General features: G+C 39.8%; 1 protein-coding gene across 5 annotated transcripts in view; it reads right to left on the bottom strand.

The window, feature by feature from the left end:
• Ankib1 (ankyrin repeat and IBR domain containing 1) overlaps nucleotides 1-17,669 on the bottom strand; it is a 113,126-nt gene that overhangs the window by 7,354 nt on the left and 88,103 nt on the right. For all 5 annotated transcript variants that reach the window (NM_001289528.1, NM_001003909.4, NM_001289527.1 and 2 more), the window contains 7 exons: nucleotides 15,756-15,886; nucleotides 8,837-8,971; nucleotides 7,436-7,522; nucleotides 7,174-7,240; nucleotides 5,540-5,685; nucleotides 4,453-4,631; nucleotides 3,004-3,055 (listed from right to left, as the gene is read on the bottom strand). In NM_001289528.1, the coding sequence (NP_001276457.1) occupies nucleotides 3,004-3,055; nucleotides 4,453-4,631; nucleotides 5,540-5,685; nucleotides 7,174-7,240; nucleotides 7,436-7,522; nucleotides 8,837-8,971; nucleotides 15,756-15,886 (797 nt within the window). The remainder of the gene's footprint in view (nucleotides 1-3,003; nucleotides 3,056-4,452; nucleotides 4,632-5,539; nucleotides 5,686-7,173; nucleotides 7,241-7,435; nucleotides 7,523-8,836; nucleotides 8,972-15,755; nucleotides 15,887-17,669) is intronic.

The following is a 17,669-nucleotide window of genomic DNA, read 5'->3' on the forward strand; positions in this document are numbered from 1 at the left end:
GATCTACCTGAAGACCCAGCTATACCCAAAAGATGCTCCATCATACTCCAGAGGCACAAGCTCCACTATGTTCATAGTGGCCTTGTCTGTGATAGCTAGAAGCTGGAAACAACACAGATGTCCCACAATGGAAGAATGGATACAGAAAATGTGGTTCATTTACACAATGGAGTACTACTCAGCTATTAAGAATGAGGACATCATGAGTTTTGTAGGCAAATGGATGGAACTAGAAAATATCATCCTGAGTGAGTAACTCAGACCCAAAAGAACACACATGGTATGTACTCACTAATAAGTGGATATTAGTCAAAAAAGGTACAGAATACCCAAGATACAGTCTACAGAACTCAAGAAGGTTAACAAACCGAAGGGCTCAAGTGAAGATGCTTCAATCCCACTTGGGAGGGAGAAGAAAGTAATCGTGGGAGGCAGAGGGAAGGAGGGACCTGGGTGGGAAAGGGGACAGGGAGAGGAAGAGGGGAACATGATCAGGCATGGGGGTGCAGAGAGAAGCCTTGAGGGCCAGCAGAAAGAATGGAAATATGTAACCTGGGGGGTGTGGTGGGAGGTAGGGATCCCTCTACCAAGTACTAGAGAGCTGGGATGCGAGAGCCCTTCAGGACTCGAAGGGAGGGACCTTATATGAAATGCCCAAGAATGGGGAGAGGGAACTTGTAGAGTCCATCTCCAGCAGAAAGGCAGAGCATCAAGTGGAGAGATGGTGTTGCTATCACACAGTCAAAAACTCTGACCCAGAATTGTTACTGTCTGAAAGAACAGCAGGGACGAAAATGGAGAAGAGACTGAGGGAAAGGAGGTTCAGTGACCAGCCCAACTGGGGATCCTGAAGGGGAGGCTCCAGGCCTGTCATTATCACTAATGCTAGGGTGTGCTCCCAGACAGGAGCCTAGCATGGCTGTCCTCCAAGAGACCCAACAAGCAGCTGACTGAGACAGATGTAGATATTTACATCCAACCAATTGACTGAGTTGGGATCTCTGTGGTTGAAATAGGGGAAGGATGGAAGAAGCTGAGGAGGGCGGCCCCATGGGAAGACCAGTAGTCTCAACTAAGAGATCTCTCAGACACTAAGCCACCAACCAGGCAGAATACACTAGATGTTCTGAGGCCCCAGACACATGTACAGCAGAGAACTGCCTGGTCTGGCCTCAATGAGAGAAGATGTGCCTAACCCTGGAGAGACTTGAGGCCCCAGGAAGTTGGGAGGCCTGGAGGGGTGGGGGGTTGGGACATCCTCTTGGAGGGGGGGGGAGAGGAGGAATGGGATAAGGAATGGGATGAGGGCAGACCGGGAGGGGGATAATGACTAGACTGTAAAAAAAATATTAAAGATACATACACACACGAGTTATATTAGCTAGTAAGCTCAAAGATGTCAGGACTCTAAGTCAAAAACTGCAAGATGATACATAAACAACTGTGATCAGAGAAAGGTTTTATTCTTTGCTAAATTGTGTTAACAATTTAGTGAATAAAGCTTACTTTTTTTTTTTAAGCTTATCTTTTAAGGTGGAAAATTTCCACATCCCCCAAACTGTGATGATATGATACCAAAATAACAATCTCAGGATCAGTAAATTAAAGAATAATTTGTTTTATAAAGAATTAATTTATGGGCTGGAGAGATGGCTCAGTGGTCAAGAGCACTGACTACTATTCCAGAGGTCCTGTGTTCAATTCCCAGCAACCACATGGTGGCTCACAACCATCTATGAATGGGATCTGATACCCTATTCTGGTGTGTCTGAAGACAGCTACAGTGTACTCATATAAATAAAATTGATTTTAAAAAAGGAGACTGGCTTATTTAAAAAGAATTTATAATAAATATACTATTATTCATTACATATTAAATATTTTTACAGCTTAAGTATTTTTAATTGACTTAAATTCTTAAAGCACAAACTCCTGTCACTATTTCTTGCATATACCTAAATTAAAAAAGCCTCCAGGTGATTGGCAGTATCCTCAGCAGCTGAGACGAGACAGCATCTAATTTAAACAAGCCACAGGCATTTCTGGATAGTAATTACTTTCATGGTTTTTCAGTTTCAAAAAACAAATGGGTAACAAAGATCAGCAAGAGCTTCACCATTTGTCCTCCTCTTTATAATAATTAAAGGATATCAAATGGCATTTTATAAAACACAAAGCAAATGGAAATTAAAATAATTGTTAAAACTATTTTAAATTCCGATCCAACAGTGGCCATGGCAAATTAAATATGAGAGAAGAGCAGCGAGAGTGAGGGTGTTCCTAGGCCTCATCTTTCCCCAGCACAGCCACTGCTCTACAGTTTTCATAGTTTAAAATGCTTTATCAGCCAGCTGTGGTGGCACATATTCCGAGCACTCGGGCGGCAGAGGCAGACAGGTCTCTGGGTTAGAGGCCAGCCTTGTTTGCAGAGGGAGTTCCAGGACAGCCAGGGCTCCAGAGAAATCCTGTCTGAACCCTCATCCCTCCTGATGTGCCCCTCTCCCCCAAGAGAAAGGTTTATCAGTAACAACTGTAACAGTCTGGTAAGTCTCAGGGCAGCAGAAAGTAAGAAAACATCTCTACACAGACATCACTCCTGCGAGGCTGTCCACCTTGGGAAACAATGACAAGAAATTCACCTCGGGTTGTGGCAGTAACCTCAAGAAACTCTTCACTTAGATTTTTAATGTGTTTAGACTAATAGAACATTACAATTACACATTTCTAGTAAATAGAATTTAAATCTCTATTAACAAAGTAGAAGACATGTTCCAAAACTTCCTGCTGTAAATCTGACTAAGCTCTCTTTAGTAATTACTAGCACTGAGCAGGGAATGCACTAGCGGACTGCACTATAAGAGAGAGCTGCATGCAGGGTGTACAGAGGCAACGTTGCTACAAAGGGCAGAGCGAGGATTTACGACAGGTCAGGGTACAGATGCAAGCAGGATTGCATGAAGAAAAAACATGAAGATAACCCCAAAACCCCAGAAACACAATTACCTCAGGTGAAGCAAATCCTAAATATTCCCAATCCCATGTTCCACCGGCAAAGCTACAAAGAAATTAGACACACTGTTTGATTCATTATCAGTACTGCAAGTATACAACCAGACCCTTACCCTTGGGATAGTACCTTTAATGCTTATCTATTTGTAACTTGCCATATTCATATTCATCTATTTTTTTTTTAATTTTACTTACTCACTTTACATCTTGCTCACTGCCCTAGCTATACGAGTCCTGGGCATATACCCAAAAGATGTGCCACCATCCCACAAAGACTCTTACTCAACTATGTTCATAGCAGCTTTATTCGCAATAGCCAGAAACTTGAAACAACCTAGACTAATGGGTGAAGAAAATGTGGACATCTACACAATGAAATACTATTCAACTATTAAAAACAACACATCATGAATTTTGCAGGCAAATGAATAGAATTTGAGAATATCATCCTGAGTGGGGTGACAATGACCCAAAAGGACACACATGATATGAACTCACTTAGAAGTGGGTGTTAGCCATAAAGTACAGGATACTCACACTACACTCCACAGATCCAAAGATCCAACTATTAAAGTAATAATGACTTCCAGTATTTTTTTAAATTCTAAGTTGCTTTACACTTGTAAAAAATGATGGAGAAAATAAAAATAACTGTGATGCATGAAAGTGTTCTGACTGCTTTTTTTTTTTTTTTTTTTTTTTTGAGACAGGGTTTCTCTGTATAGCCCTGGCTTACCTGGAACTCACTTTGTAGACCAGGCTGGCCTTGAACTCAGAAACCCGCCTGCCTCTGCCTCCCAAGTGCTAGGATTAAAGGTGTGCGCCATCACCACCTGGCCTGACTGCTTTCATTTTAATTTCATAAGTATAAAATATATTTACCAGATATATTTATGTAAAAACAAAGACACAATTAGTGTTATAATTATAAGAAAGATGCTTCATTGATTGTGGTAGAACCAGTAAAATTATAATGTATGAAAAAATAAGCAAGCCAATGTTTCAGGGGATGAATTCAGATCGCTTAAGTAGCCTTACAAACAGCAGACTTCTCATTTCCTCATAATTTCATAATATCAAAATACAAATATGAACACAGCAAGTTGGCAAGTTACCAAATTCTATGTCCTAGAGGTGTTTATTGGTATCACTGCCAAGTCACTACATAATTAAATGTGAAATGACATGTCAGAATTCTTTGGATTACGAATCCTGGTATGTGAAAGGTAACCTATTCTAATTTAGTCTGGAGAGTTACACAGTGACAGACAAACAATCATTCTGAAAGGAAGAATCATCAGAAAGGATTTAACACCTTTTATCAGCTATCCATATTGTAGGTGTAAGAAACTTCTGAGAATATGAATGCTAGCTAAATAAAAAAAAAAAGTCCTGCCACTGGAGGCTCAAGCCAGTGAGGTTTCTGCAGTGCCCAAATTTTACCTGCGCCTGGGAGCATCTGGTGAGTCTGCAGGAGCAACACCACGAGCGACAGATGCCAGGAACTCTTGCCTTTTCTGCTGCACAAGGCATGCTGCCCTGATGATCTTGTGCCGAGGTGTACGAAGATAAGGCCTATTGACTTTCTGGGCAAGGTCTTCAGTGACCATTTCCAGGTCTGTCTAAAGAAAGAAGGAGAAACAAGAGTTACAAGCTGAATGGGTTAGTACACAGATACAACGCATATCTGGTTTCTCAGTCAAGTCAAATTCTTTTGAGATCAGAAATTAAATTTTGAAATAATTTTCTATTTACCATGCTTATTATTTTCTTTGTTTTTCAGGGTATGAAAAGATGGTAGGTTAAGTCATCATGAATGCAAGAAGACAACATTCCTCTGATAGGCACTTACAAGAAGGCAGTGGGTACAAATCACCCAGTAGTGGGTAAGTCACCACTTAGAAGGAATTTGTTATTGTATTCGCGGAAAACAAAACAAAACAGTAGGGTACACTCGGGTCACTGCACAAGCCAGTGCACAGCTGCGGTGATGCAGCCTGTGTATAAATGCTGAAGGATTCTAGGACAAGGCAAGACTACCATGACCTTGAAAGAAATGTAGAACATAAATCAGGAGAAGGCAGCTTAAAAGTGTAAAATGAGAATCAGCAGGGAGGGAATTGTCATGGCTTCCAACTAGGGAGGGATACTGTGAGGCTGGTGAGGCTGGTGACTGACTTAGGGCTTTTTGTTTTAAATATGTAACTTTCTGAATGTACTTTTGAAATAAAATGGAAAAGGTAAACTTTGTATTCAAATATACAATATAGTTTGTTTCATCTCTGAAGATAAAGCTGCCATTTTAATATAATAAGAAATAGGTCACATTTGACCAGGTTGAAATAAACTAATGCTATAGAAATGTTACACAGCTCAGAAGTCATTTAAACTCATGCTGACAAATTTAAGCTCAAAGAAAATTTTAGTTCATTAAGGGTAATTTTTCTTTATTTAAAGCCATTTAAAAATAAAAACAAAACTGTTTTACTACTCATACTTAAAGTTAAAACAATTTAAAATGGCATCTTACTTGCATTAGTTCAAAAATTTCTTTCTTTGTGCTTTTAGGTTCTAAGAAAAATCCATATGGATAAGAACACTTGAGGATGCGCCGAGTTTTTAGAAGAACATGCACTGCATCTTCGATGAAAGTGGTATCTGGACAGCCTCCTTCAGCTACAAAGACATTTAGGACAGTGTATGTTTTTGCAAATACATACTTTGACTAAACTAAAAATCTAGATACACACTCATACATGAAACAAGAATTTGTATAAATGTCTCTGCTATGTTGCTTGCTTGAAAAGAAATCTAATTATAATTACTCCCCTGCAAAAGCAATACTGTAAAAAACAAACCAGATAGTAAATGCTGAGGAACAACTGGTTAACTGATGCTAAAACCATCATGGAGAAAAAAGAACGAAAGAAGAATAAGGAGGAAAAGAGAAGAAACTGTCTTAATAAAATAGCACCAAGTTGCATAACATTTTATTTCTAAACTGTAAATAAAAAGACATTAAGCTGTAGATCCAAATTGAAGTACTGCTGAAAATCAAATTCATACCTTTACAAAGATACTACATATGGATGTACACACTGACATAGAACACCTTAGTATAGCTGCATGTACTATGTCTCTATCAGTCTCTGTAGTAGGTTATAAATGCAGACGGATAGGAACACCCTTTGCCTTTCATTATAATACATGTGAGACGTGTAAGCAGCAGGTTGTTTCACTTTACTATGCTGCTTGGAACATTTAATATGAATAAAAGCAGTAATTTGCACTTACTGAATATTTACTGTAAGCCAGACACAGTTCTAAACATGGGGAACTACACATCTGAGAGTTTTCTTCTAGCCTCACTGTGGACATTTCCTGAGTTTATATTAGTACAGCAGAGTCATATAACCTCTACAGTCTACAGAATAATAATTAATAGGAAAACATGGCCAGTAGTGGTGCCTCCACTCTAATTTATTTAACTTTTGTACTGTCTTATTAGAAAACTATTTTCACAAAAAAAAAGAGTATGAGAGCAAATTATTTTATGAACTGAGACAAATATAACAGATCACTTTTATGTTTGAAATGAGTTTTTAACATATAAATTATGAGCTCTTCAAAAATAAGCAAACCAGAGATTATGTTCTGTGTAGTTGAGGTGGATATTGTGCCCCAATGATGATCAACACTCTGTCTGTGTTTAGGAATTATTTATTTAACCTCTAACCTCTAATTTGGAGCTCACAAATTAGGCCCTCCCATGGCTTTGCTTCTGGAGCTCAGTTCTCCCAAACTCTTATCTGATGTCTGAAGCAGCCCTGGGCATGCCCTGCCCCTCTTGGAAGCTCTTTAGGGACCCATTGTTTTTGCCAGGACTAGAGACCAGCAGGGGCACAGAGGAAGGAAAACTACAGTGTGGTTTTTGTCTGCTAACAGCAAAGGCTGCTTTAGGAGTTTCATAGATGCTAATCACATGCCAGCATGTCCCCAGGGCTTAAGAGGACTTAGGACAATGCCAGAAGCAGCTCATAGGGCTACTGTCCTTTTTAGGACACTACTGCCCTCTACCACTGAATTTACTTAGCAGATGTGTGTGAACACACACACACACACACACACACACACACACACACACACACACACTTTAAAACTTACTTTCTTTGAGAGCTCTACTCAACTGCTCCATCTTTTCTTTGGCTGTTTTAAGAAGGCGTTGTTCTAACTAAAGGAACAGAAATAAATAATTTAAATAATCTTTATTTTATTTTTTTGAGGTTGGTCTCTCTGTGTAGTACTGGCTGTCCTGGAACTCACTCTGCAGTCCAGGCTGGCCTTGAACTCACAGAGATCCACTTGCACCCAGCCTCTTTATTCTTAACAGAGTATTTTATCTCATTTGTAATGATTTGGGACATACCTGATAACTATGCTCATGGTTTTTATATCTTGTATAATAGTGCATAAATCTGTCAAGTTCCTGAAACCGTTTATGTTTCTTCTCAGCCTAGGAAACAAAAGTACACAAATGACTTTTATTAAAGCTACTCTTAAAAATGGTTTGAGAGGGATTAATGTCTCACTAATACTGGGTAGCAATGCATGCAGATATATTTATTATCTTGTTGCTAGAATATAATGACCAATACATTTTAAAGTTGTCTGTCTGTATTCTCTGTGATAAAATAATGAACTCCAGACTTTACATCTTCAATTTTGATTGCATGGCTTACAGCTACAAATAGATTTGTATCTCTTCAAAATTCACATTGAAGCACTAATCCAAAATGTGACTTGAATTTGGAGTCAGGACCTATGAAGAGGTGATGGGTTAAGTGAGGCCATTATTATAGATCTATCTTCATGGAAATGGACATCATAGATCTCTTGTTCTATTTCCCAGACATCATCACAGAGACCAGAAAGTGGGGGCCTGTTGGCACGCCTAGAGGAGCACCCTCATCAAGGTAGAGTCAGGTGGAACTTTCTTGAGACTTCATAGCCACCACAATGGAGAGAGATGGAAGAGCTGGCTCAGTGGTTAAGGCCACTGGCTGTTCTTCCAGAGGACTCGTGTTTGATTCTCAGGACACATGTGGTGGTTCACAGCCACCTGTAACTACACCGTCAGGGCCTCCAGTGCCCTGACCATGGACACTATGTATATACTGATACACATGCAGGCAAACCACCCATGCATAAAAATTAAAAAAAAAAACTTAAAAAAATGATCTAGGCTTAACAGACAAGCAAAGTAAGACAACTGAGGGGGTTGGAGAGATGGCTCAGTGATTAAGAGCACTGCCTACTTTTCTAGAGGATCTAGGTTCAACTCCCAGCACCCAAATGGCAGCTTACAACTACAGCTTAGAGTCTTAAGTGATCCAATACTGTCTTCCGATCTCTGAGCACCAGGCAGGCATACACATGTGCATGGACATATATTCAGGCAAAACAACCACACACATAAAATTAATAAGCTAATTAAAAAAAAAAAAAGAAACATTCCCTCCTTGGGCCTGACTGGGAAAAAAAAGACACAAGTATATAATAATATATTGTAATGCTGATATTATATTAAAAATGGTTTTAAATCTTTACAAAGGCAGGCTGGAGTTGGATCTTTCCATATTTTCATCAAAAGAAAAAAAAGAAAAAAAATGGAAAGAAAAAAGCTCCCAATTTTTAGCTTTTTTTTTTTTTTTTTTTTTTTTTGCTTAAAGGGCACTCACTCTAAAGTATATTCAACGGAATGCCTCATCAAGATGAAGACATGTCAATCCCCCCCCAGGAGCCTGGAACACAGTTAGGCAGGTGTTACCTCCACTGTCATCTCCTTGGATTGCTCCTCCACATGTTGGATGACTTCATAGCGAGTGCATCTGTAGTAACCTCCAGTGGAAGAACTATGTTTTTTCCATTCTTCTAGGCAAATCCAGCAAAAGTCATACTTGCACTTTAAAAGGAAACATATGCAGATATCTCCATATATTAACTAAAAATTTACTCATTAAGTAGACCATAATTAGAAGACAATTATACAGTTATAAATGAAAATTCATCTTTTTATGCTTATGGGTTCTGTGTCAAAAAAATCTTCCAATTCTACACTCTTCTGGTATCTTTTTCTATCAATACTTCTGGTACTGGTTCATTTATTTATTTTTAAACATTTAAATCTTGGGTTTATCTTCTCTAATATGAACTCAACTTTAGAGCTGTCTAGTTATCACAACATCATGCACTGACTACTTCATGTTTCCCCACTGGTTATATATCTGGTTATACACTGACATCACCCCACATTAACTCCCATTGTATGCATCTATTTCCTAGGCTTGCTTTCTAGTGTGTTCACTCTCTGTGTATTCACATGCCAGTACCATACACAGCGCTTCAAGTATATACCATGAGTTTTCATGGCATATTATCTTGCAAGGCTACCTCCCCTGCTAAATTTGTTTTTCAACATTTTCCTAATTAAACTTGCTTTGATTTACCACATGATCATCTGAATTAGTTTTCCTGGATGCAGAAAGACAATCCGCTGGCATTTTTGTTTGCCACCTTTTTTTGTCTTAAAGAGGATTTGAAAAGATTTTCAACAAAAGTCTTGCATATTTTTAAATCGTATTTTAGACTTGGAAGGTCTATCCATTTCATCAAGACGTTGCCAGGAGACAGGAGAATTCTTATTTTCTGCAAGTTAATTTTGTAATTTCCTACTAAGCTGAATTTTTATTGCTTAGTAGTAGTATACTTCTTAGGTACGTAATCATGCCATCTCTAAGAGTGATAGGTCTGCTTTGTTTTTGAGACAGGCAGGGTCTTGCTACATAGCTCAGGCTAGCTTTGCATTCTGATCCTTCTGCCTCAGCATGTAACATGTTAGGATTACAGGTGTGTACCACTACATGCAGCTTTAAAGTACAGTTTTATCACTATAGTTTTACGTTTTCTGCTTCTCATTTTTTGTTCCTGGTTGCGTCTAGTTTCTATATAGAATTTTCTGACTCTCTAACTCTCTGTTCCCCTTTTGTTGTATATCTGAAATCCTTCAGATCCTTGCTTTAGTATATTAGTTTAGTGGTTTACCTTAGCTTTCTTTAAAACCTAAGATTTATTGCTACATTGGTCATTACTTTGTTGTTGTTGAGCCCCCCTGAGCCCCAACCGGACATCTCTGTGTAGACCAGGCTGGCCTTGAACTCAGAGATCCATTGCCTCTGCCTTTTTTTTTTTTTTTTTTTTTTTGGCTTGGTTTTTTTGAGACAGGGTTTCTCTGTATAGCCCTGGCTGTCCTGGAACTCACTTTGTAGACCAGGCTGCCCTCAAACTCAGAAATCCACCTGCCTCTGTCCCCTGAGTGCTGGGATTAAAGGCGTGTGCCACCATGCCTGGCTGCCTCTGCCTCTTAAGTGCTGGTATTAAAGGGGTATGCTGCCACTGCATGGCTCAGTCATTGCTTTAAAAAAAAATATTTTCTGTCTTAAAAATTGTTCTTATGGGGAAGGAGATGTGGGAAAGGTGACTGAGAGAAGAAGGGGTCAGATATTGGGATGTAAAGTGAGTAAATAAATTAATGCAAAAAATTGTTCTTACTGGTGTTTTTAAATTAATTAATTATTTTAAAAAAATTGAACCACCTCTTTCTCTTCCAGTCCCAGACGGTGAAAAAGCCGTGTGTTCCCGTGCAGACATGGCCAAGTCCAGGAACCACACCATACACTCAAATGACACAGAAATGGCATCAAGAAACCCCGGTCGCAAAGATACGAATCTCTTAAGGGGGTTGACCCCAAGTTCCTGAGGAACATGTGCTTTGCCAAGAAGCACAACAAGAAAGGCCTGAAGATGATGCAAGCCAACAATGCAAAGGCAGTGAGTGCGCGCGCAGAGGCCATCAAGGCCCTGGTGAAGCCTCAGGCCATCAAGCCCAAGATGCCAAAGGGCCCCAGCCACAAACCCAAGGGTTGTAGGCTCTGCCAACTAAAGCCAAAGGTTCAAACCAAGGCAGAGGCCGTAGCTACAGCTAAGGCCCAGCTTCAGCTCCAGCTCAGGCCCTCAAAGGTGCCCAGGCCCCTGTGAAGACCCCATAGAAAAGGCTCCTGCCAATGTGAAGCCAGATGGACTGCTGTGGCACACCTACCTACCTACACACTATTTGCAGATGACCAGTGTCCTATGCTGTTGTTACAAATAAAAACTTGAGGCAAGATCAAAAGAAAAAAATTGTACAACACTCGCAATTTACTGTTTATTTTGTATTATTTTAATTGAGTATCATTTCTGCAGAGTTTTGGCTGTACCACTCAGGTTGTAATAAAGTAGTATTGTTATTATAAATTCTTTAATTTCTTCAGTTATTTGAATATTTCCATGGCATTTTAATAACTTCATTATTAATGTTTAACATATTCTTCATGACCAAGAATATTACTTGTACTAATTTTTTTATTTGATTATAATAATCATTTAAAATTATTGATTTTAACAGTTAACACTTAAAGATTATTACTTGTTTTTTTCTGATGATCTATTGGTGAAGGTCGCTATTGCATAGGCACTTAAAAGATGGCACTTAATACTTTTAGGAAATAGTTTGACTAGATACATGTACTATCAGTAACTATGTGACTTCTATATCACTTCTATTTCTTCACTACTCTTTGCTCTCCACGTCTTCACTCTGTGCATTCATTTATCATTTAACATGCAATTATTCAATAAATTAGACTTGTTTTAAAGCTCTGTGCAAAGTCTTTTCCTGGCTGACAAAAGAAAACTTTGTGACTGCTTTGATACAAATATCCTGCCATGTGGCTTTATTGATTTTTCAAAATTAGTGGGAAATTTTCCATAAATCAACCAGACATTAGCAACTATGGTAGAAAAATACAATATAAAACTTTATTAATACTTTTTATTTTTTAGGTTTTAACACAAGTTTTCCATAGTGTCAGATAAAGTACACATCTATATTTAAAATATTTAAAAATGAAAGCTTTGCATCCCAAGTGAGGTACCCAGACACAGAAAGATGAACATGGTATGGATTCATTTGTAAGTGGGCATTAGTGGTGAGGGAGAGGCGAAATCCCAAGGAGGGGTCTAGGGAGGAAATCATGATTCTCCCTTGGAAGGAAAAGAAAATAGACTCTGTGGGTAGACTGGGGACAGGTAGGGATGGAATCAGGAGGAATCAGGTTGGGAGGAGGAGGACGGGAGAAAGTACAGGGAGGGATGACTAGAATTTGGGGGGAATGAGGGGCCATGTGGAAACCTAATGCACTGGAAATTCTCTGGAACCAATTGAGAGTGACCATAGTGAGGACTTGTAGTAATGGAGGACATGGAGCTAGATCTAGCTATCTTCTAGGTTTCTAGTAGTGAGACTAGGACACCAACACAGTCACAAAACCTTTGATTTACAATATGTCCTGGCTGCAAGATATTTTGATGACAGGACCCTGATATAGCTATCTCTTGTGAGGCTATGCCAGTCCCTGGCAAACACAGAAGTGGATGCTCACAGTCATCTATTGGATGGAACACAGGGTCCCTAGTGAAGGAGCTAGAGAAAGTACCCAAGGAGCCGAAGGGATCTGTAACCCTATAGGTGGAACAACAATATGAACTAACCAGTACCCCCAGAGCAGTGTCTCTAGTTGCATATATGGTCTAGTAGGCCATCAACGGGAGGAGAGGCCCTTGGTCTTGCGAAGATCATATGCCCCAGGTACAGGAGAATGCCAGGGCCAGGAAGTGGGAGTGGGTGGGTTGGGGAGCAGGGTGGAGGGAGGGTATAGGAGGCCTTGAGGATAGCATTTGAAATGTAATGAAGAAAATATCTAATAAAAAAAAAGTACTGGGGCAATGGTTGCACAGAACTTGTAGGAGTGGACACCCAATGACTCATCTAACTTGAGGTTTATGCTATATGAGGGCGCCCATGCCTGACACTGCCTGGATGGCCAGGACCTGGAGGCTGGGTAGCTCAGAGACCTAGTAGAGAACCAAACAGGACTGCATTCCCCTCTCCTCAAAAAACCCAAGGAAATGATTCCTAATGATAATCTGCTCTACTTCCAGATCAGTGCCTAGCCTAATCATTAGTAGTGAGGCTTCCTCTGTCAGCTGATGGGAACAGAGGCCCACAGCAAACATCAGGTAGAGAGCGCCCCCAGATTGGAGACCTGCATTAGGTCCTTTCCCTCAGAGCTCAGGGAGTCCTTTGGAAGAGGGGGAGGAAGGTACAGAAAACCAGAAGTACACAGCCAACTCAACCTAGTAAGCAGGGCTCATGGGTGCCCACAAACTGAAGCAGCCATCATAGAGCCAGCATGGGTCTGCACCAGGTCCTCTGCATAAACACTGAGGTATTTAACTTGGGTTTTTTGTGAGATTCCTAACAGTAGGAGATGGGATGTCTGACTCTTTTGCCTGATCTTGGGACTTTTCTTCCTACTGAGTTGCTCTGTCCAGCCTTGATAGGAGGGGTTGTACCTAGTCTTACTGCATCTTGATATGCCACGTTTGTAGTTTGGTTGATATTCCTAAGAGACCTGTTCTTTCCTGAAGGGAAATGGAGGAGCAGTGGATTGGGGTGGGTGGTTGGGTGGGGAGGGGAAGAACTGGAGCAAGTGGAGGCTTCATTTGGGATGTACTGTATGAGAGAAGTAATGAACAAAAATTTTATTTACTTAAATGTATATATGTGTCTGTGTTAGTGCGCACATGCATGTGCGCTTAGGTGCTCATGCCTGTACAGAAGCAGATGTTGGAACCCTTGGAGCTGGAGTTACAGGCATCTGCAGGGTTCCTGCTTTGTTACATGGGTACAGGCGTCTGAAGTCCAGTTCTCATTACTGCACACTAAACACTATTAATTTCTGACCCATTTTTCTAGTACCCTAATATTGAATATTAGACTTCAAGAAATACTGGGTGGTAACAGGTGCCGAACAGCAGCTGGCCAGCAGGCCCCATTGGCCACTAGACAGGGTCAGGGTGTTTCTGGGGGCTCAGGAGAGGGAGCTGGTGATCCTCTGCTGAGAGCTTCCAGCTCTTTCCTCTCCAGCAATCAGAGACTCACAAGCCCTAGTAGGGACAACAGGAGGGGCCTGGAGTCGAAGGAGGAGCTAGAGGGTAAAAGGGATGGAGTGGGGTGGGGTGGGTAGGGCTGTGATGATACAGCATTCTCATTAAAAATATAAAAAACTTTAAACATTTCTAAGGGGAAATGAAAAAGAGTCTTCTTAAAAATAAATTAGTTTATTTTTAGATGAACAAATATGTCATTCTTTTAAAAACCAAACGCATTGGATTTCAGACAATGCAAACTGTCTATTATAATCCACATGGAACCATCAACAGCCCAGGCAGATTATGAAGCTGTTCACACTGGGCATGGATTCAACTTCTCATGACATGTTCTATTTACATACTTGCAGAATACTCTAAAAGGATTCAGCTGTGTGCATGAGGTTATCTATCATCTAGGTAAGTTTACTAGGTCCAAATAAGAAAACCAGCTTTTAGTTTTATTTTCTTTCTCTTTGGAGACAGTCTCACTGTGTAACTCTAACTGGTCTAGAGCTTGCTATGTAGACCAGGCTGGTATCATAGATGACCTGCCTCTGCCTCTCGATTGCTGGGATTAAAGCCATGCACTACCATGGCTTTATAAACTACTCAGTTTGTATTTTTGATTTGAACAATTAAAATAGTATACAAAATAAGATTCTTACATTTACAGATCTTATAAATAAATGTTTGTTTTAAACCCCAGAGAATCTCAAGAAACATCTGACTCATGTGGTGCCTTTGTATCATCAGTCTGATTAACTTATGAAAATATCCTTCCAGCAATCTGTATTTATCAAGAACTTACTACTGTGCTGTGAAGGACAGAAAAGTAATACTGGTGTCTACCCCAATAGTCAGCTATTGATCGTTGATGGTCAATGTATACTTCTGTGTACATTTAGGGAATCTACATCACATTTTCTAAGAACAAAACTAAACAGGAAATTGGAGATGAGACCATATTTAGAAAAAATAATTTTGTCCAGTTTTAGTTCAGTTTAGTGAACTAAAATTGGGTAATTTTCTCAGAAACCAACAGTAGGCCTTTTCCTTCTGCCCCTCAGGGATCCTCTACTGTCTCAAGAAGTCCATTTCTTTACATTAAATTTACTTTAATATAAACTTGTAATATAATTCTGTAACTTACATTCTTTTGCAAGTTATAATTCAATGAGCACGGCTCAAGGTGAAAAAGATCAAGTATTGTTAGAGTAATGTTAATATATTTTATTAGTCTTAAGTATTTTAATTTCTTTCACTTTCTAAGTAAGAAAAATTATATTGTCTTAATATTTTAAAACTTACTTAAAAACCTAGATGGTCTTTCTAATAAAGGAAAAAATGAGAGTATTACTACAGTTTTCAAACAAAACACTGAAATAGAGGCATGGATTAATATAGTATTGTTAACCTTATTCCAAGATTGTTAAAAATGTAAGTAGCTTCTTTTTCAGGAGAGCGCAGACTTCCTTTCAACCCCTTGAAGGTCCCAGCTAGGTGGATCTCTTATGTATTGTAAGTTTTCAATGTTGTTAAGAACTCAGTTATTTATTTAGTTGATGGATTTAATAGCAGAATACCATCTTGTTTTGTAGTACAAACTCAATGAAGAGTCTAATGACAACGCATGGAAATGCGTGTCAGCCTCTTACCTTGGCACACTGCATGTGATTACAGCCTTCGTTCTTCTGTATTGGAGACTTACAGTTCGCACAAGGCTTGGAGTTAGTTAACAGCCACAGACAATTGGCAGCATCTTCATAGGCTTCGCTGACTCCAACGACTTTAAGGTATTGAGCACAAACAAAACACATGGTTAAGCACTTAACTTCAGGGGGAGGGAACAAGGCTTTTCTTTGCAGGCTCGCTCCATGGTACTCATGTGTTTGTCTTTCCTGTTAGTGTCTAGGGCAAGATTTTTAAAACTTCTTCATTTTCAATAGTATAGGAAGTTCTGTACAAACATTCTTAAAAGGAGAGGCCCATCGGTCTTGCAAACTTTATGTGCCTCAGTACAGGGGAACGCCAGGGCCAAGAAGTGGGAGTGGGTGGGTAGGGGAGTGGGGGGGAGGGCATGGGGGTCTTTTGGGATAGCGTTGGAAATGTAAATGAAGAAAATACCTAATTAAAAAAAAAACCTATTTGAAAAGAAATTTCTCTGTAAAGCTATACAAATAAAAATGGGGATGAACCAAAGTTGTTTTTTTTTTTTTTTTTAAGAGTATGAGCTTTGTTTAAAGTAACTATTAGGGGCTGGTGAGATGGCTCAGTGGGTAAGAGCACCCGACTGCTCTTCTGAAGGTCCGGAGTTCAAATCCCAGAAACCACATGGTGGCTCACAACCATCTGTAACAAGATCTGACTCCCTCTTCTGGACAGCTACAGTGTAATTACATATAATAAATAAATAAATCTTTAAAAAAAAGTAACTATTATATTAAAGAAAGTTATAGAAAGAGTGATTACCTTAGACTAGCAGTTCTCAACTTGGGGGTTGAATGACCCTTTCACAGGGGTCCCCTAAGGCCACTGCTCCCCATCTCCAGGCGGGTGTGCCATACGTAGGCCTGCCCACACACCAGTGCCCAGAACTGTATTGAAGGGTTGCAGCATTAGGATGGTTGAGAACCACTGTGTTAGACTATAGTCTCTTTTTAGACTGTAATTTTGTATTATGTATATGGATGTTTTGCCTGCATGTATGTATCTGCCTGGTGCCTGCAGATGTCAGAAAAGAGTGTTGGATCCCTTGGAACTAAAGTTGTAGCTACCTTGTAGGTTTGAGAACCAAATTCGTATCCTCTGCAAGAGCAACAGTTGCTCCTAACCACTGAGCTATTTCTCCAGCCCCTAAACTTTAATTTCTTAAAATAGGCCAATTGCAAACAAAATGATTAGGGATTCTTTATAGTGGAAAGCTTTAAACAACAGTATTTGTTTTGTGAGGCAGAGCTTGTTATACATAGTCCAGGCTACTTACAAATTCAGAACCTGGCCCCCAGCCTCCTGAGGGCAACAATTACACAAGAGCACCACTTCTTCTCCTTCTGTTTTTAGTCTGTAATTACTTCAGACAAGCAAACCCAAGGGGATATGCCTACAACTAAATCCATCTCTCAGATCCGTTTCTCTTTATTTACCTAACATGCTTGTAAGTCAGCTACAGAGTTCAGATCAGGCTGTGAGGAGGACTAGCTTCAGCATCCTCTGGCTAGCTTACTCACAGAGTATGGCTGACTCCACACCTTCCTCTCCATCCCCATTTTTGGTTGTCTTGCTGAGACAGCAGAAACAGAAAACCAACCCTCCAGTTCCTTCTCCCTCCTACCCTCAGCAATACTACCTACACAGTAATCTTCTGAAAATCAAGTTGTTTTCTCTGCCTTCCCTCGACAAAGGGCTACAAGATAAAATTCAGTTATTTCCGGAAGCAGTGTGAAGTCCTTCATGACTTGACCCATTCACTTGGTAAGCTTCTCTGAAGGATTAAGGATATGTGGTTCAGTGCTTGCCCTATACCAACTTTATAAATTTCTTCTTAAATTCAATTTACTCTGCTATAACTT

This window comes from Mus musculus, chromosome 5 (genome assembly GCF_000001635.26).
Source record: "Mus musculus strain C57BL/6J chromosome 5, GRCm38.p6 C57BL/6J".
Classification (NCBI taxonomy): domain Eukaryota; kingdom Metazoa; phylum Chordata; class Mammalia; order Rodentia; family Muridae; genus Mus; species Mus musculus.